This window comes from Prenolepis imparis, unplaced genomic scaffold, assembly GCF_030444845.1.
Source record: "Prenolepis imparis isolate NDT839.2.m4 unplaced genomic scaffold, iyPreImpa1.0 SCAF_4, whole genome shotgun sequence".
Classification (NCBI taxonomy): Eukaryota; Metazoa; Arthropoda; class Insecta; order Hymenoptera; family Formicidae; genus Prenolepis; species Prenolepis imparis.
This window is the reverse complement of record NW_028141162.1, coordinates 3,803,805-3,829,941: the sequence shown is the minus strand read 5'-3', so window position 1 is coordinate 3,829,941 and position 26,137 is coordinate 3,803,805. Positions and strand designations below refer to the sequence as shown.

The following is a 26,137-nucleotide window of genomic DNA, read 5'->3' as shown; positions in this document are numbered from 1 at the left end:
CTCATTATCTATCTATCTCGGATCTCTCGAGGCCGCGAGCCAGCTCCGACGCGATTCACGCACAGCGACTCCCGGAATGATCGATTAATAAAACGGACGGGCTGTCTGCCTCTCCGCTGAGCGAAATACCACGGCCACGCTAGCGCCATCTTCGGCCGAGTTATTGGATTCTGGAGACGATTGTTGGGTAAAGGGGAAAATTTACTTTACTTGCGATCGGTAAAGCAGATCTCTAATATATCGAATGAGGTTGACAGCCATTTTTTCGCATGTTTGTTTATATACGCGTATAAATATTTCCAAATTGTCGTGTGTTTATTAAGCACGCAAGATGAATGTAACAAAAAAATGTAATCCTTCGATAATTTGAGGAAGAAAACAAATTAACCGAGTACAACATATGTATGTTATGATTTGCTTGCGAGAAATAATTTACATTTGCTCTCGGTGTAAGAACATTTATATTTTCTTTGACATTTTGTAGTTTTCTCTCTCCCAGAAAGAAACACCATGGCTGCAAACAAGGATAAATTTGCGGATATAGTGGAAACAGAAATCATTAAGGGTGAATTGGATGATGTATTGGAAGAACAATTACGATCGAGAAGAAAGAGAATACAGAAAAAACCTCGCCCGAAGATGTTAGCATCAAAGATCATGAAAGTAATCTGATATTTCGAAATTGTAAAATATGTACGTATATATAGCAAAATTAATAAGGACATGTTATTATCTTTACAGATTACAAATATATACTTATTTCTCTGTATATAATTTTATATAATATATTTTCATATAATTTTATAATAACTTATAATATAGTATTGTAACTTCATTATTAATTTCATATTTTTTACATGTGAATATTTAGCACGATGTACCACAGGTTACTGTAAAATCTGCATCTCTTCGGATCGAGGAACTAGCACGACCCACAAAACAACGCGTGTTGATCACGTTAAAAGAGAAAATATCGATACTGCCACCAGCATTTGTGAATAATCTTATCAAGATCATCGAGGCTGAATCTTGTTTAACTCCAGAGTATGTATCATATATGTGTTTCGTATTTCTCAAATTTCAAATTTAATTTTATATGAAAGTTATATGAATATTTCTTAATTTTAACTTGTAATTTAGCAATTTTTTTAACAAATCATTAATTGTTCATAGGGAAGCTGCGCAAATTCTTCGCCGGAAGAAACGTAGAAAGAAGAAGATAACACAATTTTCACCGCTCGTGAAAAAACTGATGAAAGAGATTACAATTAAAGATGCACGTACAACAATGCTAGACAGAGATGCGACAATGTGTCAATATCTGATGGCTGAACACTTTGTCAAGAGCATTCTGGGACATCATTGTCAGACGCGAAAGAAGGATATTCGCGAAATTACGGCTGTGATATTGAGACGCTTAACATCTCTTGACAGATATACAGTGGATGCTCAAAATGGCGATCGAGCGACGCAACAATTGCGCTTTTTAGCTGATATAATAGCTTGCTGGATAGCTGATATACTTAATGAAGTTGCTGAAGTCCATAAAGAAACTCTGGAAGAATATTGTAAGAAAAGAGAAATGAAGTTGATAGAAGTGAATGACGATCAAACAAATAGTAAAAATGAAGATTGGAAACAGATAGATCAGGAGGAAGATAGAGAAATAAAAGATTGGAAACAGATAGATCAGAAGGAAGATAGAGAAATAAAAGAAGAAATGTAGAAGAGAGACCAAAGGAGAAAGAAAAAGAAAATAGAAATAAAGCAGTTGAATGAAAGAGTGAAAAATGAGAACAGAGAAAATGGAAATATTAAAAAAAAATAGGAAAATTAAGAAAATACAAGAAGATGAAGTGACTAGAATGGAAAATACTGAAGCGAACATTACTGATACTATCGATGCTTGGATCTAAAAATATCCCAAAATATTCTGGTTTAAAACTTTTTACTCTAGTCATTAAAATAGAAATTTATTGATGTAAATATGAAAAAAAAAACATTAAAAGTAAATATAACAAGGTGAGCTCCACTTTTTTTAATGCTATTTTTGCTTTGAAGTGCAATATTCTTCATCCTCAGATTAGACTATCAAATGCTTTAAAGCAAAAATAACATCATAGAGCATTCATCATCTGGCAATTAAATATAAGAATTATTATATTTTGATTCAAAGCAGCAAGAATAAAATGTATAAAATACAATAAATAATATAAATTTTCTTTAGAATAAATATATGATACAATAATAGTGATATAACCTAACCTAACCTAGCGATTCATAATTTCGTTTCGTTCGCCGATCATAACTTATGGTTTGGCGGATGTATAACTAAATTTTCAGAAATTACTTCCTGGATTTATAAAGTTTTGATATTAATTGGGTATTTTGTACAAGTATATTAAATTTTTCGATCGAGTTCAGATTAGATTGCAATCATTCTGTCATAGAAGCATAAAAAATAACGTATGGCCGCGTCATATATCGATCAAACTAAATTCTTTCGATATAAATATGATGAAAGTAATATTCACAATCGCGTGTTTGGTGAAAATAACGAAGCAGCTTCGCAACGATATTTAATAGCACTTCAATTACCTAACTAGAGAAACAATTATTGTGATTTTATACAGTTAGTATATAAGAAAATTGCAGATTGTGAATATGGTAATTATTATAATTATTGAATTTAATGAATATTTCTATTAATTTACTATTTTTATCATTCTTTATTAATCTATATTTTTCTACTTTTTTATACTAATTTATTAAAATTATTTCCTATTCGTTTGAAACTATCAAAACTTTTTTCCTGTGTTTTTAAGACACTATTCTATATTCTTTTTTTTTTTTATATTTTTCAAAATAAAGTTTCTCCAATAATTCTGTTTTTCTCTCTTACAGGCATCTACATCCAAAAAGCATGCCACTGGTGCTGTCCGCAAGAAGAATACAATAAAATTTGAGCTAATGGAAGAGCAAAAAGCTGATATAAAAGAAGCTTTCGATTTATTTGATCCGGATGGTACTGGAAAAATTGCCACTAAAGAACTTAAAGTTGCAATTAGAGCTCTGGGGATTGAACCGACAAAAGAAGAATTAAAAAAGCTTGCAGCGGATGTAGATCCAGATGGTCTTGGCAAAATATCTTATGAAGAATTCTTAAATATAATGACAGTGAAGATGTCAGAAAAAGATTCAAAAGAAGAAGTATTAAGAGCCTTCCGTCTCTTTGATGATGATGATACAGGGAAGATATCTTTCAAAAATCTAAAAAGAGTTGCGCATGAATTGGGGGAAAATCTGACTGATGAAGAAATACAAGAAATGATTGATGAAGCAGACAAAGATGGAGATGGAGAAATATCCCAAGAAGAATTCTTGAAAATCATGAGAAAGGCATGTTTGTATTAAGTTATTGTTAAAGTACATAATATGATTTTAAGTTAAATATGTGTTTTATTCATGTACCTAAAGGAAAGACTGATATATGTATTAGCACAATTGTATACTTTATCAAAAATATTTTCTCACGATATTTGTGTGAATATATTCAGTAACATGCCATAAATGTTCAAATAAAAAGTACTAACAGTATAATATCTGTTAATAATTATTTTCTCTTTCCACTTTTCTAGAATTCTTCTCTCTTTTGATATATTGTCTGAAGTTTAATAAAATAGGAATAAAAAAAATAGATTTATATAATATCCTGGATATTTTGTGTTTTTTACCTTCATATAATAATACCAAATATAAAAAATGACATACATACACACACAATAAAAAAAATAGATATTGTTTTATTTAAGTAATCTAATCTTCTATATTGTTCACATTTAGTGTCGAAATAGCAGCATTGATTACTGATCTGATTGACTTTGCTCTCAATTTTGCCATTTCTAGTCCTTTGCAAAATAAATTCTGAGAGATAGCAATTCCACCTATATTAAGATTATTATTATTAGAGAATTATTATATGAGATGAATATATTTTAATAACCATTAATAATAAGAAGATAATTATGATATTTACTATACTATACTACTACGAAAGCAGAATACACACCAGGTTTATATATATAACAAATTTCTTCTTCATCATCCATCACAATAGAAAATCTTGCTGATGACAAGTCTTCTTCATCATCTGAAGGATCAGCTAGCAACAGTTGTCTATAAACAAAAAAAGAGAAACAATTGAAAACTTAATTGTAAAAAAAAAAAACAACTAAGAATATATTTAGTTATAATAATAATTAAAACTGACTTTTCGAATATTGCAAATGATGCAGAAACTGGAAGTGTTCTTACAATAAATTCTTTTCTATTTTTTGGATGTACAACAATTACTCCTGTTTCCTTGTTGTAGTTTACTTCAGGTAGAGTCACTGCAAAGGAAATATTTTGTCAAATACAATAGTAAAAAAGAAATTGACAATAGATATTATTACACATGCTCTCAGACAACAATACATTGTAACTTACATGTTTTAAGAGCTGCAATCACTGCTCCAATACAAGCGTCAACAACCGAGCCATTGTAATTTAAACATAAGATATCACAGTACAAGACCCATACTAATTTATTTTTGCAGATGCAAAGATCTTTTAAATCGAGTGCTTTCGAATTGCTTAATATAATATCTATCGATTTAGAAAGCACTTGCGCTTGTTCACTTGGTGGGCCTGGACGAAACTTTGAAGAACACAGAGGAGATAGTTCTACATTTGGTACTATGTAACCATAATCTGGAAAATCTGCTTTTGGCGTCGTTAATTCCTGAAACATATTATTATATCTTGAGATGTTGCATATTTTTAATTGCTACTTTATCAGTTTAAAGACATTGTTCTTATAATTAAAATTCTTTAATATAAATTTTATATAAAATATATATATGTAAAGAGAAAATATTAAATTTAAGTAACATATACATATAAATTTTAAAATATAAAAATAAATATTTAATGTGTGTTAATACACACACAATTCATTTACACATTATATAATATTCAGTCTGTTTAAATATAAATATGTATTTCATATTAAGAACTTTATTTTAAAAAGTCTTAGTTATATAATATTTAATTATAAAATATAAAAAATATTGTAAAATATATTTACAGCTTTAATACCACAAACTGCAGTTGTATCACCCAACTTAAATATCGCTGAGCTATCTGCTTGGACAATCGATGAAACATTTACGCTTACTGCCCTAAATGATACAAATTTTCTACCGTCTGGGCGAATGCCTTGTTCCTAAAATTGTTTATAGACTTGTCACATACTTGTATATGTGTGTGTGTTATAGAAAATTTTTCAAAATCCTGTCAAATTCTTAATTATATATATTAAATACTCACAAGATGATCTTGTAAATATTTCACAGGATGAATCGTTCTGCAAATATATTTAAATGAATAACATTTTTCGAAAACAAGATAAAGATTAAAAGTCCATGAAATGTATCTTTCTATTTTATGATCCAATTAGAAATATTTTCTTTATAATTGTCAGATGATGGCAAAGAGAGATGAAACTTTTTTTCACAAAGAATTCCAATTTCTTTACTTATTACATATTTTGTATTAAGCTTATTTGAAAAATAAAATACACACTTGTATTGTAAATCCATTGCGCGTTATATTCTATAAAAATTCATCATACATAAATTGTTTATTTGAAAATCACAGGTACCGCATGTCTCATAGGGTTTCTTCACACATATGTCAACACGTGGTCCCTAGCCATTTTCCATCAACCGCGGTTTCATCTGTCCCGTACACTTCCGGTTCCTTAAACTCGTATCAGATTACGCATTGAAGATTAAACTGGCCAATCATAGCCGTTCCATTCTTTTGTGTCCGGGGCGGCGGAAGAGAGACAGAGAGAGCGAGCGCGTGTCGATGTGCGCGGCGCGTTCGACTTTTGACATTCAAGTACGCAGCGTCACGGCGTCGGAATGCGGTCGCGGAGTGGGGAGTGGGGAGTGGGGAGAGCGAGTGGGGATAGTTGGAGGGGGGTGGGGGTGCGCGCGCCAGTGAGTCGCGCGCGCCGCGCGCACCTCCCCTCTCCAACCATCCCCACTCTCTCACCCCACTCCCCACTCCGCGCACCGCATTCCGATTTCCGATTCCGAATTCCGACGTGACCGCGTGACCGGCGTGACGCAACTGCGCGACCTGAAATTGGCAACACTGGTTCGGGGTCCGGGCCCTAACGATTCTAATTATTCGGTAAAATATATACGTTTTTTATACACTATTGCGCATGCGTCTGAAAATCCCACGATCTGGAAATCACTGTCTCTGGATTGTATGGAGTAGTGTCGTTTTATGTGAATTCTGTTCTACGTTCCAAGCGTTCCGAGCAAGAGTCGAGAAACGTGACCGATTCTCGCACGAACCTTTGCTACCTTGAAGAGAGAACTTGATCGCTGCGCTGATAAAAAATACGTAATCATGGGCGTGGATGTCGAAGTTCTGCAGCCTGGCGATGGTAGTAAATAAATGTTTTATTTTTTATGAACTCTCTGAATTTTTCGTGTCTCTTTCGAGAACCTTCTCTCCCATTTTGAAATGCTCCTTTTAACGCCGTATCACGTTTTGATGCTCCAAAACTTTTAGTGCCTCGCTCGATGTATTCATTAATATGTCACGGCCTAGAAGACCGCGAACAAACATAATTTACATTCATGGTATAACTGACGTGGTTTCTATATATTCAGATAAAATAAATTCTATGCCGCAAAACAACACACATATACACCTCTCTCTTTTTATTTACTACAATTCCAAATGCTCTCTCTCTCTCTCTCTCTCTCTCTCTCTCTCTCTCTCTCTCTCTCTCTCTCTCTCTCTCTCTCTCTCTCTCTCTCTCTCTCTCTCTCTCTCTCTCTCTCTCTCTCTATAAACTATTTTCATTTATTCATATATACTTATCATAATATTTATCACGAGTTTCTGTATATGTGTAGGTCAAACCTATCCAAAGACTGGGCAAACAGTAGTTGTACATTACACAGGTACTTATTTTGATGTGTGTGAATATAATTAATATTCTGAATTTTATACATATTGTATAATAATATATAATATAAAATATAATTGTATATATGTATCTGAGAATCGAGAAGAAACAAATTTAGTGTTACTGTTTTATACATAATAAGAGGAGAAAAGATTATATTACAATATTACATTATTCTTATGAATAATTTTGTGTGTGTGTGTGTGTGTATCAGATGTCATAAGATAAATTAATAAATTTTAATATATTTTTTAGGTACTCTTAATAATGGGAAGAAATTCGATTCTAGCAGAGACCGCGGTGTGCCATTTAAGTTTAAAATTGGCAAGGGTGAAGTAATCAAAGGTTGGGACCAAGGAGTCGCGAGAATGTGCGTCGGGGAACGAGCCAGGCTAACCTGTTCTCCAGATTATGCTTATGGCAGCCGAGGCCATCCTGGAGTATATCCTTTAATGCAAAATAATATTAAGTACAGAATAATCAAATATATTAAATAGAATTTTATATATATATATATATAATTATTCTATTTAATTTATTTGTTATAAAACAAATAATTAATTATATTAGCCTTGACAAAGACACACTATTCCGCCAAATGCAGTTCTCACCTTTGATGTGGAGTTACTTAAGGTGGAACCCTGAAATACCTCTTAGAATGTACCAAACTGACCAAATGCATTTCAATACAAACAAAAAAAGAATAAAAAACTACATCAAATTGTATTACGTAGTAGTCGTTACATAAATATGACATCCTGTGCTAATACCTTAATTCAATCGCTCAAACATTAAAAACTGCATTTTTCGCAAATTAATGTATAAGACACATTAAGATTATTTTAACATTACATAAAAGCAATGTACAATTCATATTAGCTATTGAGTTGGTAATATTCAAACATTTTTGATAAAGTTAAACTGTATGTAAAATTTATACTGTGTGTAGTTTAATTATCAGCTCTTTACACACACACACAAGACATTTTAAACTTGATTTAAAATCTGACCATGTTCCTATGATGAGCAATTGAATAAAGGGGCCTTTCAAATATTCACCAAATATACAATACCTGTGTTCATTCCATTCACATATTATATATTTCACAATTTTTCGAATATTTTATAGAAGAACCCACTGATGTTAACAAAAATAATTACATTAATGTAACAGTTACAGGCTACACAATAAAGTACAATAAAAAATTGTTTTCAAGTACACATCCTTTTTTCACATGTATTATGTGACTAAATAAATTCGAAGGCAAGTGTGAAAAAGGATAAATATATTACAAAATAAATTTTTTTTAATTTAGTATACGCATAACACATATATGTTTTAATATATTTGTAAAATATTTGAAACAAAGCTTTTTATATCTATATGCTGTGTGCATCATATAAATATATATCATGCAACCTTTTGCTTCAGACATTGCTTATTCTATCTTATTATTTATTATAGATTTCTCTAGATAATATACATAAAATAATTGTAATTTTTTTTAAAGAAATATTTTGTATAATTATTAATGTTAACAGTATTGTGTGTGTTTTATATGTATTTATTTATTGATTGCATTATTATCTACTAAGTTAGTATATATACATATATTTTTTCCGCGAGAATTTAACGTATCTTTAATTTACAACAGAAAATATAAGTGCTTAAAACGCATCTAAAGCAAATACATTTACCTTAATTCTCTATACTATAAAATTGCTATATCAAATATAAAAATAATTAAAAAGTTTAATATACTCTCTATGATACATATACGTATATTTAAAACATTTGATCTTTATTCATTAAAAGCAAATACAAATACAGAAAGAAAAAGAGTCAAAGAGAAAGAGAGAGGAGAAAAAGAAAGGAGGAAGAGAGAATTTGTTATACGAATACACAACAACTTATTAACATCAATAACAAAAATATATTTAACTATATATAAAACAAAAACGTTTTTTACTCTAATCTTTACATGTACTTAAGAGTCATTTTTTAAAGGATACGAGCTATTGCTCTTATTGTAACAGGTGCACGATCTAATACAGTGCAGCTAATATTTGGCTAATGTTATTGCAACAAGAATAGTAGTTTAATATACAATAGTGATTTAATATACAAACAGTTCAGGGAAGTGAATTTCATAAGATGGGGTTTGACTTGGTTTAGTATCTGTTTGTGGTCCAGTTGCAGAAACTGTGTTGCGCGGCTCAACAGACAAAGTATTAAATATTTCTGATAATTTATTCTGTAAAACATCGTGCTGTAAATCAAAAAGATTAGAAAAATATATGCATTAGTTGGAATAATTTTTAAAATATCACATGTAATATAGATATTAGAATATTACATTTTTAAGATTCTAACTTATTTTTAATTAATAAATTTTATACCTTGGGTTGTGTCTTTGACACGAGATCTTGGAATGGTGCATTTTTGAAAAACTGAAACAGCTGCATTCGTTTCTCTTCTTCTACCACTTGATTATTATTATTTTCTGTCAAGATCCTTTTCATGCTTTCAAATGTTAATTCTTCTCCAGGTAATTTCTGTAAAAAATTAATTAAAGATTAAAAATAATAATATAATAATAATAGAAGTAATTCTCAGATCAAAGAAAAAAGTATAAGCAAAATGTAAATAATGATAAATATATTAATTAAATAATGATAAATATATTGGTTAATTTAGCAGAAATTACAGTACATGTTAATTTTTTTTTTTAATTTTAAAGCCTAACCTTTTGTACATTGGGTGATGAACCTTCACTATCCAATTCTGGACCTCCAGAATTAATATCGGCTAATGAATTTCGTCCAGCACTGTCAACCCAAGAATGCCTAATAAAGAATATTTATGTTATTTATGTATGACTTATGTATAAAACTATGTGCACTCTCTCTGCTTTTTTAGTACTTAATATTCATAGCTAATTATTGTGTGTGCTATACTCGTTATACAGTTAAATTACCTATGTTGTAAAGAATTGCTGTTATAACCAGAGCCTTGTTGGAGTTTTCCACTATCAAAACCAGCTCCTTTTAAGCATTCACTGACAACAGTTTGATCAACCAACAGAGTTGGTGTTAATCTGGATGTTAGAGTAGTATCATATTGTGATTGTAAATCTGGTAACAAATGCGGACTGTCCTTTCGACGCGCGTCCACTACCTTAAAACGGATTTAAATATGTCCAATTAATTAGGCATTTTACACTTTAGCAAAGATATTATAAATAAAAAAATAAATATAAATAAATTCGTGATCAAGGCGAAAATTTACCCACCTTTTTTGCATAGTCCGTAAGTACAGTAATATTGCAGACGTACGATATTAAAATCAATAAGCTAATAACTATTCCATGTAAGTTAAATTTGAGTGAAAGACTAATTTGACTACTTGTCAATGCTAAATCTTGAAGGCTCAACACCAATCTCAATAATTCTAAGACAGTTTCTTCAGAAGCCAATTCAATGGCAAGTAATGCCAATGTAGTATAAATAGATTCCACGTTTTCTACAGTGTTACTAGATAGCTCTAATGATTCATATAATGCTAAATAGATTTCAGGACCATGCTTTCGAATAAAAATTACATCGGGTCTAGATGCTTTCTCAATAACCAGACCAAGTTCCACTACATTCACACTGAAAAAGAGAGAAAAATTGATGTATTTTGTCAGAAGAATTATATACAATACAAGCCATAAAAAAAAGAAATAATAATAAATAAAATATTAGTAAATTAATGTTTGTTAGCAAGAGATAAACTTACGTTGGTTTAGCAAGTATCATAATATTTCTATGTCTGTCAATTAGAGTGTGGAATATTTTTTGTACTAGAAGCCTCATTTCAGCATCTGCTGCCAGTGACATTCTCAGTAATGGATCCAAGAAACTGGGTGGGAATGTCGTGTTCAGATGAATAGTTTGATACTTGGTACCAACCTATGTACAAACGAAGTGTCTGTCATTACCTTGTTTAAAACTCATAAAAAAAGATAGAAACCGATCGCGTCTCGCTTTATATAAGCTTTATACTTGCTTTATATATATATATTTGCTTGATATTTATATCTGCTTTATATATATATATATATTTATAAAGCACGTTTCGTGATAGAATTCTGCATTCAGATTAGCCATAGTAAAATAATTAAAAACACAACTAGATAAACATTAATTAAAAATGTTATGTACTAAATAATATAAAAAAGATGGAAAATTTATCAAATATATTGTACAAGAAATTGGATATTTACAAAAATAAAAAATGTCTATATCAACAATTTAATCGTATAGGCATTTTTTAATCTGATTCTATCAAATCTTTTTAAGAGTATTTTTAGTATTAGTTAATTATAATAAATGATTTTTACCTTTAACAGCGATTTTAGAAGTATACTTTGGAGTAATACATCTCCTTTGCCAACTGATACTATACGATCTGGTTGACTATATGGAACCTTACTCATGATAAACATCATAATTTCAATTTTCTGGTAATCTGGAAGATGATTTGCAAATTCTCCAAGAGCATTAATGAGAGCTTCTTGATATAACTGCTCATCACTGCTTGATGATTGATTTCTCGTTACACTTACTCGAAGATGAGATAACAAAGAATTTATAATTTCCAATACAGATGGTCCTAAAATAAGTACATGTAATATATTAAAAGAGCTTAAGAATATTGAGATAATCTTCATTTTATATTTGATAATTATTACTTATATTTATAACTATATATTAATTGCATAATTGAATTTATGCCGAATGTTTTTAATTTTATCATCTTATGTGCTTACCAACACTTTCACCTGCAGCAATCGATATAATTTTAGACAAGGTGTCCGCTATGCTAGTGCGAATTTTTGGAGACGACTTTGAATGATCGTCGAGATGTGTCATTAGGGCTTCTACTACAGTGTAAGAATACTGCGACTGAAAAATATATAAAAGAAATATTGATTACCCAATGTTAATGTATAATTATTTTACAAATAAAATTATGTTGTCGTATATACCTGGATAGAAAACATAATTATTCTAAAAGTATGAATTGCGAAATAATTAGGCACCCACAATTGATGATTATCCAAGTGTCTGCAAATAGTTAGTCTTTTATTAATATCTTATAAATATATATATAAAATATATTCTTATACACATTAATTCTTTAGAAGTTATCTCTTTTCTATACCTTAATACAGGTCTTATGACACATCTAATGTGACCAAATGATGCACGTCCGATCAATTCTCGCATACAAGTTTCCGCAAATTGTGGCGGATCCAATCGTTCCTCGGTCGGACTATCTGGCATCGCGTGTTCCTTGTCAACATATCTACAAATACAAACTCAGTGTCAGTGTTTGTATATTTCATAATATTAATTTTTTTGTATAAACTACCTTGAATTCTGCATGTTATACAACAATGATGGTACAATCTTGTCCATATGTACAGGTTCCCAAATATTCTCGACCAAATCATCAGACAGAGTTTTTCTCACAACACCCTATATAACAATTTATATAATTGAATATAACATAAACATATAATTTTTAATGTGCAAGTCACTGTAATTTAAATAAACTGATACTTCACTGTATTCAGTGGCATCATACCTGTAGTCCTTGAATACCAGCAAGTCTAATTTGTTTGCGTATATTAGAATCGTCATTATTAGAATGGCACATTGCAGAATATTTTGATACAAAGAAGTCATAACGTGTATGATACGAAGGTGTGTCCTCTTCAATATTGGCAAATCTGACAAACTTTGAAACAGAATTAATATATTAACTCAATAAAATTAATAGCAGAAATGTTTGAGTTTGCCAGTGAGCATTACTTACAGATTGTGTTGCAAGAATTTGTAATTGAGGATCAGTGGATTCTAACAATTTCTGTACCATCTTCAAAAAGCTTTCGACAAATAGGTTCAAAGTTTGCGCATGACAAGCCACTAGGAGCTGATCCATTGCTTCCATAGCAATCACGACAAAGCCATTCCTTCTCCTACGATATAAATATTTATCAGATTTTATCAATTTTTGTTTTATATAATATATTTTAATTACAGACACATATGGCAAGCTATATAGTTTATATATAATTATTGAAATTATTGCTAATCAAGTTTGTAAGAGTCATTAAAATTAATTTTTGTATCTCTTACATAAAGTGATTATATAATTTAGATATTTTAGATGATCAGATATTACAATACAGTTACTGTGATACCTGTAAATGTCTCTAGAAGCTCTTTGGAATAAGTACTCTCCAATCCTGTCTAACTTCTCAGGACTGCTCAATGAATAAAATGTTAGTTTTTCCATATTATTTTTAATTAACCCATCCTGAAAATGAGAGAAATCCATTAATATAGCTAAATAGACGCAAAATATACATAAATGAGATTTTCTGTTAAATGGACAGGTTTTTTGTTTGAAAAAAATATATATCTCACAATCGGATTCAAATATAAATAGAGCAATCAATTGTCAAGGACAGTGTTCCAATATTGATTTATACATTTGTTCATAAGCGAAGCTAAAATTTCACAAAACCAGATAAAAACAAATTAAGAAGGGTGAAAAATATTACCTGAGGATTAACTGGAAAGATATTATCAACAAGCCTCTTATATCTCGGACGTAATGCAGAGCAACACCAACAGCAGCCTAATAAAAAGAAAATAAAACGATAGATTATATTTGTTTGATTATAATGCAAGTGGCAAACATTTCTTCGAATATCTATAATAAATTTCGGTAATGTGCATTATTGATATATATATTTACCGAACATTTTTTTGCCGTAAATTCTTGACGTTAGGAGACACAACTGAAAATGACAGCAATAAAGGCCTTTTCACGTGAAAACAAATTTTAGTCCTAACTATAAAGCCCTTACCACACTACAGTTTGTGCTTCGGTTGACAGTTGCGGATTGACCAATCAGCTGGCGAGCTGCTTTGCTCTGATTGGTCGTCCTCAAACGTCAATCAAGCCCGCGACAACGTAATGAAAAACAGCCTTAAGGTCTTGAGCAAATCGATCAATCACAATCCTTCTTACTACGTTGTGAGAATGCTCGAGTGTGATTGGTCGATTAGCTCACGTCCCGCTTTCGTCTTCATTCGTTTTCCGTCAGCCTTTCGGATTCAATGGAGAAAATAGCGTCGTCCACGTGTTTCGCTACAAGAAGATATAACAAAATGAAAACGTTGAAGGTTGAGGACAAGATGCGACCCATAAATGCTGAAAGCGAAATTAAAAGGAATTTAATCGTCGCGCAAGAAATTAAAATGGCGCGACTATTAACCAATAATGATAAAAGAATAAGGGATAAAGTGTTAAAAAGATTGAAAAAGTGGTTAACAGTACGATCGCAAAGTTCATATGGTAAGTTTGCATAACATTTTGTTAAATAAATTTATATATTAATTTACGTGCAGATTTAAATATTAACACTTGATATTTTAAAACTCATTGTACTATATGCGATACTGTACTCTTTACAGCTTTTACGGAAACAGACTTTATGAACTTGTGGAAAGGTCTGTTTTATTGCATGTGGATGTCTGACAAAATGATGATTCAGGAAGAGTTAGCCGACTCGATTAGTAAACTTGTACTTTGTTTCAATTCAGAGGATACTATGTTACTTTACACCAGCTGTGCTTTAAAGACACTTGCTATCGAATGGTTTGGCATAGATCAATATAGATTAGACAAATTTTTAATGGTACTTTTAGTTTTCTTATGTATCTAGTACTTTAAGGTATTATTTTATACACAAATAATCTATACCTATCTATTTTTATTTCTTTAGTTGGTTAGAAGAATTCTTCGTCAAACATTTGCGATCTGTAATAAAAATAAGACATGGAATGTTAAATTTGTGACAGATATGTCACAAATGTTTTTACAAGTGTTTTTACATCCAAAAACTGGTTTAGGATTCAATTTGCATATGACAGAAATATATTTGGAAGAACTTGCAAAGGTACTCTAAAAACTTGATTCAATAAGACTTATATAAATAAGATAAAAATAAGATTTTCAGTTTCTAATTGTTTATCTAAACTTTAATAAGACATTGTTATTTAAATAATAGGTTGGCAATGGAAATATACCGGAACATGTTGTCCATGAATTTATTAAACCATTTGTTGTATATCTAGTGACAACAGATGATGAACGACAAATGAAACATATCATGCAACATGTCTTTAGATATTTGATATTTCAATCAGATGTAGGTTTAGATTATACGGAAAAATTTACAGCTTGGAAAAATGTAAGTATACCTTAAATATAAAAATATAATTTAATACATATATTTAATATGTAACATTTTTGTAATACATAATGTTTTAAAACCTTATAATGATCGATTCTTTGGAGTATTCTAAATTTTAAGAAAATATCAAGATTATAATAATTTTTAAATTGGAACCCATTAAAATTTACAAATCATATAGCTAATATTTTGTATATTTGAGCATTGCAAAGTGCTATAACTAATAATAAAAGGGCTATAAATCAATTTTATTACAATATCGAAGTTATTGTAGAAATATGCAATAAGATTTTAAAAAAATTTTTTTATGTTTATACAATACATTTGTACAATGTATATGGATAATTGATATGATTTTTATCTTAGAACATTCCAAGAAATCTATCATTAAAGATATATAGTTTTGAGACAAATATAAACATATACATGCATAAATAGGCTGGTTTTCCTTGCGCACATGTGGATAATATGCAAAAAATTGAAGAAGACACAGAAGAAAATGTTGATGAAAATAAAAGTAAGCTTTTGGAAAGCGAAATACATAATGAAATTGAAAAACCTTTAGACCCAAGAGCAGGTAGAGTGGATGTGGAACTACCACAATTACCTTTCAATGCTGCAAAAATTATTGAAATGCTTTCATTACATCAATTTCATCCATTATCTAAGGCAAAATCACGAAGACAAGTTTCAAGACTTATTCAAGAGTATGTATATTGTGTTATTTTATTTTAATAATCTATCAAACTAAGATATTTTTCCATGTATTCTGAATTACACTTTCCTTATAAAAAAAATTATATCCAGATTTAGAGAATTATCAGAGGGAAAAATGCCTCTTGGAATAAAGAGAGTTAGGAAACCAAATTTGCAGAAACGAGATTCGAAAAAAGAATCAAAAAAGGCTACATTGCGCCTCATTCAATTTGAGAAAAAATTATATTCTGACAATATTAACAAAAAACAAAAAAGGAAAAGAATTGGCGACGCCATTGCTAGCAATACATCTTTAGAGTTAAATTCTAATACAGACACTATTGATTCAAAAAGTGAATCAATTGATACAACTGAGATTATGAAGCCTAACTTGCAGGACACGGATGCAAATATAGTGCCATCTAAAAAACGAAAGAGTAATTTAACACGTGAGGAACTTGATAATAAACTTGATAATATAATTATCAAAGATAAGGACAAAACAGAGCAAAAAATAAAAGTGCGTAAAGAATTAAATAAATCTAAGAAAATTAAATTGAGCCAGATAGATGATACGCTTATAACAGATAATGTAAAACGTAAACCAAAAAAAACGATATTGCATGAGAAACATAAAAAACAATACTCTTTTGTCTCACCAGTTTCAAAGAAAAATTCATTTAAAGAAGCTACGAATAAAAAATCCTTAGCCCTCAAACAGACAATGTTGGAAAAGAACGTTATGCACAACGATCAAGGGATGCAGTTGAAAGATGTAAGTATCAATATTTTTATCTTCTGATTGATATTTTTACAACACAATGCATAATGAAAATTATATATAAAATTATTTATTGTTTTACATTACAGGAATTATCAAATCAGAAAAATAAACAAACTAATTTAAACAATTCTGCGGGTAAAAAGAAAGTAGTCTTCAGTCTTTTACGAAATACTGCGCAACATACATCGGAATATCTTCAGCAAGTTCGTAAAAGCCCGACTATCCCTTTTGATGCAAAAAAGAAACCGTTAGCTGGTGTACTGAAAATGAATCCTCTATCGAGTCCAATCAATCCATTCTATAAAAGAAACAAATAAGTTTAGGGAATTTTAGCTTTTCTCCAACTTGTCGATTTCAAAAAATTCATCTTGAAAATAATCAAATTGATTCGTTCTCTAAGGTAAGGTTGCATATAATCTGTGTTGCATATAATCGTGAATTTACATACAATAAAAGAAAAAAAATACATTAAATTTAGTATAATTATTTTGAGAAAATACTTTCTAATTAAAGATTATTTCAATGTTTTGTTTCTAATTTAATATTATTTTTACTGTCTTTTGTGGTAATCCCGTGTATTATTTATCGATCCAATGAAGTATATTTTGGCGATCGAGTCAATCAGTGTTGTGATCACTAATCTATGCCACAGACTTCTATTTCCTCCCCTTTTCTTCAGAGAATGAATCACCGTCAGTGTACATAAAATTTTGTTTATTATACATATTAGAAACTAATTCCATAATATTGTATAATAATTTTTCGAGTACATATATTTATCTTACTTTATACCACTTATTTAATTTAACAATAATGAACTTAAAATAAATACAGGCAATTTCTCAAATTAATGTTCAGTGATTTTATTTCTATTATTAAATATATTATTTTTTATATTCACAGAGAAATATAAACATGAATAACTTAATCGAATTTTGATGCAACATGTTAAATTATTTAGATCTATAGTTGCTCAATTGAATATATGTTAACATAAATAAGATGTATATATGTATATATTGATAATTATTTAAACTTTATATAGATAAAAACGTATATAATAATTTAATTTACATAAAGAAAGTTATTTTTTGTGCTTTTATTGCTAAAAACAAGATTTACAAATCGCTTTTATTTATTAGTATACATAATTTAATAATGCAATAAACTTTTATATCCTCAAATATCTAAAAATATTTCTCACAGATGTGAAATAGGTAATAATTAATATTAAAACTATTAATAGGGAAAAGATTGATATTAATAAAAGCTAAGAAATAAAAATGCGATTGTACGCGCGCGCTGCGTCATTTTTATAACCTACTCTTATATAGTCGCGTAATTATATATGTACTGAATAATGAGAGAATGATTCGTCGCTTTGCGAGCGTTTAACAAAGGAATAAAATGCAAAAAATTATAATATAAAAATTGCAAAATTTTGTTCTCATAAAATTGCAAGCATTCCGAGATTTCAAATTTTTTGGTATCGATAATTTTCGATATTCGATTAATCGATTATCGCACAGTCGATTCTTATCTACTGCTCTGACTCATATCTTGCAAACATCTGGGGTAGGAAGGGACAAATGCGAGATGAGTGATAAGAACAATTGTCAAAATCACACTGCAACTGTTGCCAGCCGATCGTAATAATTGCGTGATTATACGCGATAAAGCTTCAAGAAAGGATAGAAACGTGAGTTTCATTTCGCGCTAACAAAATGTTTCGCAGCTCGACAAATTTTGACAAATTGCTAGGTGAGTTTCTTGAGAGTTTAAAATTCGTCCAAAATGTCGGAGCTTTCTCTAAGTCATTATTAATTGTTTGTAGATAAGGCGACGAGCCATCTGCAATTAGAACCAGATTGGCCTACAATCATACAAATTTGCGACTTTATACGTCAAAGCGATGTTCAGTAAGCATAATTCTTGTAAAAAGTATACTTGCATCTTTTATCAATGATTAGAACGTAATATTGAATAATAACATATATATATATATATTGTCAATTATATTTGGTATTATACTTGAGAAAGAGAAAACTGTATCGGATCATTGTGTGCGCACACTATATTGCTGTATTTATTTCAAAGCATTTTACTTGTTTAGGCCAAAAGCTGCGCTTGCTGCTCTAAGAAAGAAAATGATAAACATGAATCCACATGTAGCGCTATATGCTTTACTGGTAAGATATGATTTAATATCATAGTAAAAGAGAAAAGTATTGCATTTATTACTTTCTTATTTATTAATGCCCCAATCATCACTCATACAGGTACTGGAATCTTGTGTGAAAAATTGTGGAACACTGATTCATGATGAGATAGCTAGCAAACAATATATGGAACAACTAAAAGAATTAGTCAAGACTTCTCCGCATGAAAATGTTAGAATGAAAACTTTAGAGTTAATTCAAGCTTGGGCCCATGCATTTCGTCATAGTCCAAAGTACAGAACAGTCCAGGTAAATGTATCTTGTTAAAATTTTTTAATTATTAATATATAATTTCATTTGTACTTATTTTTTTTGTATCTTTTTATAATTCTAGGATACCGTAAATATAATGAAAGCTGAAGGATATCAATTTCCTGCTTTAAAAGAAAGCGACGCTATGTTCAGAGCAGATACTGCACCTGTATGGGCAGACGGCGAAGTATGTCATCGGTGTCGCGTGACTTTTAGCATGGTTCAACGAAAGCATCACTGCAGAGCATGTGGTCAAGTCTTTTGCAGTCAGTGCTCGAGCAAAGTTTCTACTCTGCCAAAATTCGGGATTGAAAAAGAAGTTCGAGTTTGCGAAGCTTGTTATGAACAAGTTAACAAGTTGGTAGAATTTTTGCATTTTCTTTATTTATAATTTATATTGTGTAGATATTTTTAAAACTGTAGTTTCTTTTTTTCAGACCATCTGCAATACAAACTAAAGATACAGATCTTCCAGCAGAATATCTCAAGAGCACTTTGGCCCAGCAGCAACAAGTATGTATATTTATATTTGATATTACATGATAATAATATTAACTTTTTTTGAGCATATAACAATAGGATTACATGGAAATATATAGTATAAAAAAACTAATTACATTTACTTTTTAAATAACTTGTAATCAAATTATGCCTCAATCTTTTTAAATTAAGTCATCTATTGTACTATATATTCAACTTCGAGAGATTATTCATTCATATAATCAAATTATTAGTTAAACATGGCTTCCTCGGTGCACCAGGTATTGTTACTCATGGTTTGAAATAATTATTTGTATGATGATTAAAAATAATACATTAATTATAATTAAATATATATTATACATTTACAAATTATATTATGATTTATTCATAATATAATTGTATAATAATAATTATCACATTGTATAATCATATTATTACATCAAATATTGAATTCAAGGAAAAGAAACTTTTCTAAAAACTTTAATTTGATTTCTAAGTTAATTTTTTGTAATAATATTAGATAATAATTGCAATACTTATTTTACTTTATATCTTTAGGTTCCAGCTAGAAAAACAGAAGAAGAATTGCAAGAAGAAGAAGAATTGAATCTAGCAATAGCTTTGAGTCAAAGTGAAGCTGAACAGAAAGAAAAAGAGAAAAAACGGGCTACGAGTGCTTTAAAATCCAATCCTACTCCTATATCTAGGACAACATATTCGCCACCACCGTCACCTGTTAGTCTTTCATAATTCTTATTAAATAATATCTTTTATTGTGTAAAATCATTAACAATAATCTACATTTTTTTTATAAATTAGATTGTTAAAATAGTAGTAATATTTTCTGAAATTATTATTTTTAATTTTTCAAAAATTATATATAAAGATTTATTTATTTTATTAGGGTCCTAGTCCATCACGGATACAAGATGACGACGAGATTGAACCTGAGCTTGCTAAATATCTGAATCGCAAATATTGGGAACAAAGACAAACTATAAGCGAAGAGCATGCGTCAAGAGTAGATGTGACTAGTCCATCTGCACCTAACATAAGCAGTCCGATGCCTCAAAGGGTCGTACTTGTAAAACAGGAAAATGGCGAAATCGATATTCAAATGGAAGAATTTGTAAGCGGTCTGAGATCTCAGGTCGAAATTTTCGTAAACAGGATGAAAAGTAATTCCTCGAGAGGAAGATCGATCGCTAATGACAGTTCGGTTCAAACCTTATTCTTGAATATAACAGCTATGCATTCTAGGTTTGTTTAATGAAACTATCATTTTTATTTTTAATGTTTTGTTAAGTTGTTTAGATGTGAATGTATATGAATATATGTGAGTATTACATAAAATATCTTTTTGTAGATTGTTAAGATATATCCAAGAGCAGGATGATAGTAGAGTGTATTATGAAGGTTTGCAAGATAAATTAACTCAGATGAAGGATGCTAGAGCTGCTTTAGATGCACTTCGAGAAGAACATAAAGAGAAGTTACGAAGGAGAGCAGAAGAAGCTGAAAGACAGCGGCAAATGCTGATGGCACAAAAGCTAGCGATTATGCGAAAAAAGAAGCAAGAATACTTGCAGTATCAACGCCAGTTGGCTTTACGAAAGATTCAAGAACAAGAGAGGGAAATGCAAATGCGTCAAGAGCAACAGAAACAGCAATATATAATGGGTATATATAATTTAGCACTTTGTATAATTTTTAATTTTACTTAAAATTATTATTAGATATTTATAAGTCTCTACCTTTATTTTCATTGAGATTATATATCTCTTTTCTATCCATTCTATTTTTGCAGGAGGTTATCAAGCAGTTTCAGATTTTATGGGGCCTTCTCAAGGATCACCTGTACGTCATGTCCATTATCCGACTCCTGGAGCTAATTATAATCCCATGTCACCCACGAATCAAGGAGTTTACATGTATGGGCAACCATCCATGAATCAATATCCTATACAGGGTTACAACATGCCACCGCTGAATACATTGCCGGTGCATATGATGACATCGCTTCCTAATCCGGAACAACAATCGTCAGATCCATCCATCCAAGGACAGGAGAATATAAGTTGCGTGTCTATACCAGGCCCAGGAATAGTAAGTCTATAAATTAAATTTAAAAATATCTTTGTCGATTTTTCTATAGAGGAATCCACAAATATTTGTTAAAAATATTGTTTTCCCAGATACCTTCCCAAATGACACCGCCTGTTCAACAACTTCAACCACCAAGCAACCATCAGATAGGACCTCAACAAAGCCCTCCGATACATATGCCACCAGGACAAACTTCAGCGGGTAGACCGCCTCAACAAAATGTTCCATCTCAAATATCACAGCAAGCAGTTCCTCCTTCGGCTCAAATAGGATTACCTCCGATACCTCAGAGTCACATGGGTCCTTCATCAGGTCCGGTAGCTCCAGGGAGTCTCGTATCTACCGGAGCTGTGGTCGGCCTACCTCCGCAAATAGGATCGCAACCGTCTACTCTACCTGGTACCCAAGGATCCTCGATGCCAGCGCATGTCGTTTCCAACGCTGCCATTTCGTCTCAACCTTCGGGCGTTATTCAAATACCTGCGGGAACTGGCAGCAGACCTGCAACTAGTCGGGCCTTACCCGGTTTTCAAGCAGCTAATGTACCGACAATGCAAGGAATGGCTCAAATTCCAGCAGCGCAGTCAATGTCGTTCCAAGCTGTTCCAATTCCAGTTACAGCCAGTGAAGCTTTGCAAGATGTTGAAAATTTAAAACCCAAGACAGCAGAATTGATTTCTTTCGATTGAACATTATGTATAATGCATTTAAGGTAATGATAAAAATGCTTTATTCTTATTTCTAAATTAAAACATTGACATTGCAAAGTTAAAATGATGAAATTTTGCTTCTGGTAATAAAACCACACTTTTATGCATCTGTTGATTATTGATATATAATATGAAACTATTTCTAAAAAAGATAGAATAAAAAATATGAATCTTACATATTAATAGCAATTATAATAGCAAGATATATGATGACACGATAACATGCGTGAATCTGCAATAGACTAACAAGCTAATTTTATATAATATGCAATTTATGATATTAAAATAAAACTGTTTCTTGATTTATTATACGCTAAAAAAAGGGGAGGGGGGGGGAATTGTAATATAGAAATATATGCATGTCATGTGTAAAGAACATGTTCCAAAATATGAAAAACAAAGTTACAATTTGTAATATAACAATTTAATTAATCTTATGTATTTCTATTTAATTTTTAAGTATTTTAAGCATTTTTTATATACTTTTTTTTTGTAGTTATTTTAAGATATTAATCTGCGAAAAAATTTATTGATTTATTATACACATATTAATTAATACACACGCGCGCATGTGTGTGTATGTATATGTGTGATATGGGTGCGTATGTAAAAATATAATAGCTGGCATATATTAATAGAGACAAATAATAGTCAAAAACAAATCAAATTGATGTACAGAAGGGACATGAGAGAAATGCCTTCATTTTCGGGCTTGACAATAAATATATAAAGTACATAGATAGCATAGAGAATGGAAATACTTGGGCGTTGAACAAATCGCCTAATGTGCAACGCTATTCGCGATGCTTCCAACCAATCACGAGCTCCTTACGCAACGTCGACCAATCGCGCGGTTTGAACAGGAACGCTGGAGAGGGAGGCACGTAGCTCTTGTTCTTTTTCATAAACAGTGAAACGCAGTTTGACGCACGCTCAGTCTTCTACAGTCTTCTATGGTCTTTTAGCGTCCGCGTTCATTTGCGTTTGACGTTCGTGTTGAGAAGTTCGCTTCTAATCGAACCAGTTTTCTTGTCGAAGGCGTTTCTCGTCAAATATCGTGAATAATCAGGTAAGATGATCGTGTCTCTCGAAAAATGACTACGATCAACAGCCAAATGTGCGTGCACGGTTCGCGATAGTAGCCCGCGTAAACGCGAAAATATTTGTCGAGCGTGAGTGAGAAATCGCTATCGTTTTCCACGTCTTCTCAAACGCCTTGGAAAAGTGCATCCAGACGTGTCCGCCATTTTGTTTTGTGTGTGTGTTCACTTTTGGAGGGAACTTGTCAGAGAGATATATATATATATATATATCCGATGGCAATATATATATATATATACAAATAATTATATATAATAATACATTTATGTCACAATTATTTCGTCGACCTCGCGATTAATTAGCGCTATTTCATACGGCGTTATTTCACGAATATTCTGGAAGTATCGTTCACTCGTGTTCGGAAAAAATCCGTTTAGCTAATATATTGTTATTCGTTCCGCCCTTTCTTTTCCTTTCTTTCCCCTCCCTCTTCCTCTTCCCTTTCCCTTTCCCCCCTTCTCTTTCTTGCCCCACCTTTCGTGTGATAGCTTTCCGAGGATCTAAGTGTCATAAATATTTACAGCCATGGCTCGTACCAAGCAAACGGCTCGTAAGTCGACCGGTGGAAAGGCACCCAGGAAGCAGCTCGCCACCAAAGCGGCACGTAAAAGCGCGCCGTCCACTGGAGGCGTCAAGAAACCGCATCGCTACAGGTATGTTTATTCCGATTCGTGTGATCGCGATCCATTTATTTCAAGAATAATACAAATGTCGATGTGATACGTCAAAGCCTAAGCAATTTTCTAAAACATTTCAACAATATTATCAATTTAATGCAATGTTTTATATTATCACTTTGCAAAAAAATAAAACAATAATTAAAAACAATGTATAAAACAAGATATAAAATATTTAAATTTAAATAGACGAGATATAAAAGTATAAAACAAATATTTTTCAATGTTTGTAAGAATGTTTTTCATTTATTTACGTCTGCATGTCTCTTTCAGACCTGGTACTGTAGCCCTGAGAGAAATTCGAAGATACCAGAAGTCGACAGAGTTGCTGATTAGAAAATTGCCGTTCCAACGTTTGGTTCGTGAAATCGCTCAGGATTTCAAGACCGATCTGCGTTTCCAGAGCGCCGCTATAGGCGCCCTGCAGGAAGCTTCCGAGGCATATCTTGTTGGTCTCTTTGAAGACACTAATCTGTGCGCGATTCACGCGAAGCGCGTCACAATTATGCCTAAGGATATCCAGCTGGCACGACGAATTCGTGGTGAACGCGCTTAAATCATTCACGTTCGCGTCGGTCTTTCTCATCATTTTCTTATCATTTGGACATTGTACGTTTTTCAACGATCTAAAAATTATATATTCTTAACTTTCTTCTTGTGTATATTTACGATAGTTTACACACTGCCAATCATATTAGAGATGCTAAGAAAAGGATAACGAGCGAGTCTGTAATAGATTCCAATTTGATAAAACATGACACATGATGACACGATTCATGATACAATGATGAAAGAATATAAAAAGACAAAAAAAAGTATAAATTATCTGTCTTCATCAAGAAAAAGCACTGTAGAACCAATAATTAGTTTTTCATATCTGGGTAGATAAATAACATACACAGCAATATTGTATATAGATTTTGTGTACCCTTTTCTAGAAAACAAATTCAAGAGTAGCATTTTTATTTTAGAATTTAACCGATTTTGCTTTGTCGTAGTTTACAGATTGTTATCCTATTCACAAATCTATACTGTCTACATACAAAATTGCTAATACTTATACGGACTTTCATAAGATGTAGAGTGTAAAGCAACTGGAGATACATACCGCCTGTATGTGTGTGTATATATACATATATATACACGCATACATATGCATGTCTATTTATCGAGAATGCGGTGAAAAAATTCATTATAAGTTTATTAGTTTATCATAGTGTAATATTATATGACACATAAACACACATAGATATCGATTCGCATTTTTCGTTCTTTGGATGCTCTAGAATTTTAAAAATTTATGATGTCATATAATATGTTTCGTGTATACTTTATTATATTAAAGATGCGACAAGAAAAGGGCTGCATTTTTTGCAAAATTCTTTTTAATACAAATATTGGTATGTGTTTAAAGACGTGTACAGATGTGTGTGCGTATGTCTAAAAGAGGAAGGAGGAATGTGAAAAAAGTGTATAATTTTTTTTGTTTTCATTTATGCAGAAGGATTGCTTTTCTGTCATCTACGCAGCTCTTTTGATGTCAAATCTTATTATCATAAGTTGTTGTAATTATCATAATTACGAATAATAAATAATTATATAGCATCATTGATAATTGTAACAACAATACAGTAAAAATACATTTTCTAATCGATGTAATGGAGAACGAATTGTAATGTTTCTTTACATATATTTTGTTTCTACTACACACACACACTATGTGTGTGTGTATATATATATATATATATATAATTA

The 26,137-nt window shown here is 31.0% G+C and overlaps 8 protein-coding genes across 15 annotated transcripts; 6 read left to right on the top strand and 2 right to left on the bottom strand.

Moving 5' to 3' along the window:
- The first annotated feature begins 60 nt into the window (after positions 1-60).
- On the top strand, positions 61-1,731 carry LOC145935025 (uncharacterized). 4 transcript variants are annotated; one of them, XM_083036015.1, is made up of 4 exons: positions 61-187; positions 500-663; positions 872-1,044; positions 1,174-1,731. In XM_083036015.1, the coding sequence occupies exons 2-4, from the start codon at positions 511-513 to the stop codon at positions 1,724-1,726; spliced, it is 879 nt and encodes a 292-aa protein (XP_082892141.1). In that variant the 5' UTR covers positions 61-187; positions 500-510; the 3' UTR covers positions 1,727-1,731. The 4 variants fall into 4 exon arrangements, with proteins under 4 accessions (XP_082892141.1, XP_082892139.1, XP_082892138.1 ...); XM_083036013.1 differs by having other exon boundaries at positions 71-187; positions 485-663; XM_083036012.1 differs by lacking the exon at positions 61-187 and adding an exon at positions 249-402 and having other exon boundaries at positions 485-663.
- Positions 1,732-1,890: 159 nt separating this feature from the next.
- Positions 1,891-3,585, top strand: LOC145935026 (uncharacterized). Of its 2 annotated transcripts, none has more exons than XM_083036018.1 (2): positions 1,891-2,022; positions 2,905-3,585. In XM_083036018.1, the coding sequence occupies exon 2, from the start codon at positions 2,971-2,973 to the stop codon at positions 3,412-3,414; it is 444 nt and encodes a 147-aa protein (XP_082892144.1). In that variant the 5' UTR covers positions 1,891-2,022; positions 2,905-2,970; the 3' UTR covers positions 3,415-3,585. The 2 variants fall into 2 exon arrangements, with proteins under 2 accessions (XP_082892144.1, XP_082892143.1); XM_083036017.1 differs by lacking the exon at positions 1,891-2,022 and adding an exon at positions 2,029-2,667 and having other exon boundaries at positions 2,905-3,584.
- Positions 3,586-3,783: 198 nt separating this feature from the next.
- On the bottom strand, positions 3,784-6,001 carry LOC145934996 (exosome complex component RRP43). Of its 4 annotated transcripts, none has more exons than XM_083035966.1 (7): positions 5,705-6,001; positions 5,371-5,407; positions 5,140-5,266; positions 4,489-4,783; positions 4,271-4,391; positions 4,070-4,176; positions 3,784-3,944 (listed from the first exon to the last, which is right to left on the bottom strand). In XM_083035966.1, the coding sequence occupies exons 3-7, from the start codon at positions 5,206-5,208 to the stop codon at positions 3,817-3,819; spliced, it is 720 nt and encodes a 239-aa protein (XP_082892092.1). In that variant the 5' UTR covers positions 5,209-5,266; positions 5,371-5,407; positions 5,705-6,001; the 3' UTR covers positions 3,784-3,816. The 4 variants fall into 4 exon arrangements, with proteins under 4 accessions (XP_082892092.1, XP_082892091.1, XP_082892090.1 ...); XM_083035965.1 differs by having other exon boundaries at positions 5,626-6,000; XM_083035964.1 differs by having other exon boundaries at positions 5,129-5,266; positions 5,705-5,997.
- A 181-nt stretch (positions 6,002-6,182) lies between these two features.
- On the top strand, positions 6,183-7,762 carry Fkbp12 (peptidyl-prolyl cis-trans isomerase Fkbp12). Its single transcript, XM_083035968.1, has 4 exons — positions 6,183-6,505; positions 6,984-7,031; positions 7,292-7,478; positions 7,624-7,762. The coding sequence occupies exons 1-4, from the start codon at positions 6,469-6,471 to the stop codon at positions 7,679-7,681; spliced, it is 330 nt and encodes a 109-aa protein (XP_082892094.1). The 5' UTR covers positions 6,183-6,468; the 3' UTR covers positions 7,682-7,762.
- A 1,145-nt stretch (positions 7,763-8,907) lies between these two features.
- Stma (Protein EFR3 homolog stmA) lies at positions 8,908-13,919 on the bottom strand. Its single transcript, XM_083036200.1, has 16 exons — positions 13,851-13,919; positions 13,654-13,730; positions 13,291-13,406; positions 12,903-13,065; positions 12,672-12,824; positions 12,456-12,562; positions 12,246-12,389; positions 12,070-12,148; positions 11,851-11,986; positions 11,422-11,693; positions 10,818-10,990; positions 10,330-10,690; positions 10,015-10,214; positions 9,784-9,883; positions 9,437-9,592; positions 8,908-9,306 (listed from the first exon to the last, which is right to left on the bottom strand). Exons 1-16 carry the CDS (start codon positions 13,855-13,857, stop codon positions 9,154-9,156), a joined length of 2,397 nt encoding a protein of 798 aa, XP_082892326.1. The 5' UTR covers positions 13,858-13,919; the 3' UTR covers positions 8,908-9,153.
- Positions 13,920-14,142: 223 nt separating this feature from the next.
- Nnp-1 (Ribosomal RNA processing protein 1 homolog Nnp-1) lies at positions 14,143-17,685 on the top strand. Its single transcript, XM_083036374.1, has 7 exons — positions 14,143-14,453; positions 14,573-14,796; positions 14,884-15,057; positions 15,169-15,351; positions 15,793-16,061; positions 16,162-16,825; positions 16,921-17,685. The coding sequence occupies exons 1-7, from the start codon at positions 14,216-14,218 to the stop codon at positions 17,149-17,151; spliced, it is 1,983 nt and encodes a 660-aa protein (XP_082892500.1). The 5' UTR covers positions 14,143-14,215; the 3' UTR covers positions 17,152-17,685.
- Positions 17,686-18,399: 714 nt separating this feature from the next.
- On the top strand, positions 18,400-22,924 carry Hrs (Hepatocyte growth factor regulated tyrosine kinase substrate). Its single transcript, XM_083036890.1, has 11 exons — positions 18,400-18,595; positions 18,669-18,753; positions 18,948-19,023; positions 19,114-19,302; positions 19,388-19,662; positions 19,743-19,818; positions 20,347-20,523; positions 20,693-21,048; positions 21,155-21,468; positions 21,596-21,894; positions 21,984-22,924. The coding sequence occupies exons 1-11, from the start codon at positions 18,559-18,561 to the stop codon at positions 22,581-22,583; spliced, it is 2,484 nt and encodes an 827-aa protein (XP_082893016.1). The 5' UTR covers positions 18,400-18,558; the 3' UTR covers positions 22,584-22,924.
- A 588-nt stretch (positions 22,925-23,512) lies between these two features.
- On the top strand, positions 23,513-26,048 carry LOC145935492 (histone H3.3A). Its single transcript, XM_083036903.1, has 3 exons — positions 23,513-23,673; positions 24,229-24,358; positions 24,656-26,048. Exons 2-3 carry the CDS (start codon positions 24,231-24,233, stop codon positions 24,936-24,938), a joined length of 411 nt encoding a protein of 136 aa, XP_082893029.1. The 5' UTR covers positions 23,513-23,673; positions 24,229-24,230; the 3' UTR covers positions 24,939-26,048.
- The last annotated feature ends 89 nt before the right edge of the window (positions 26,049-26,137 follow it).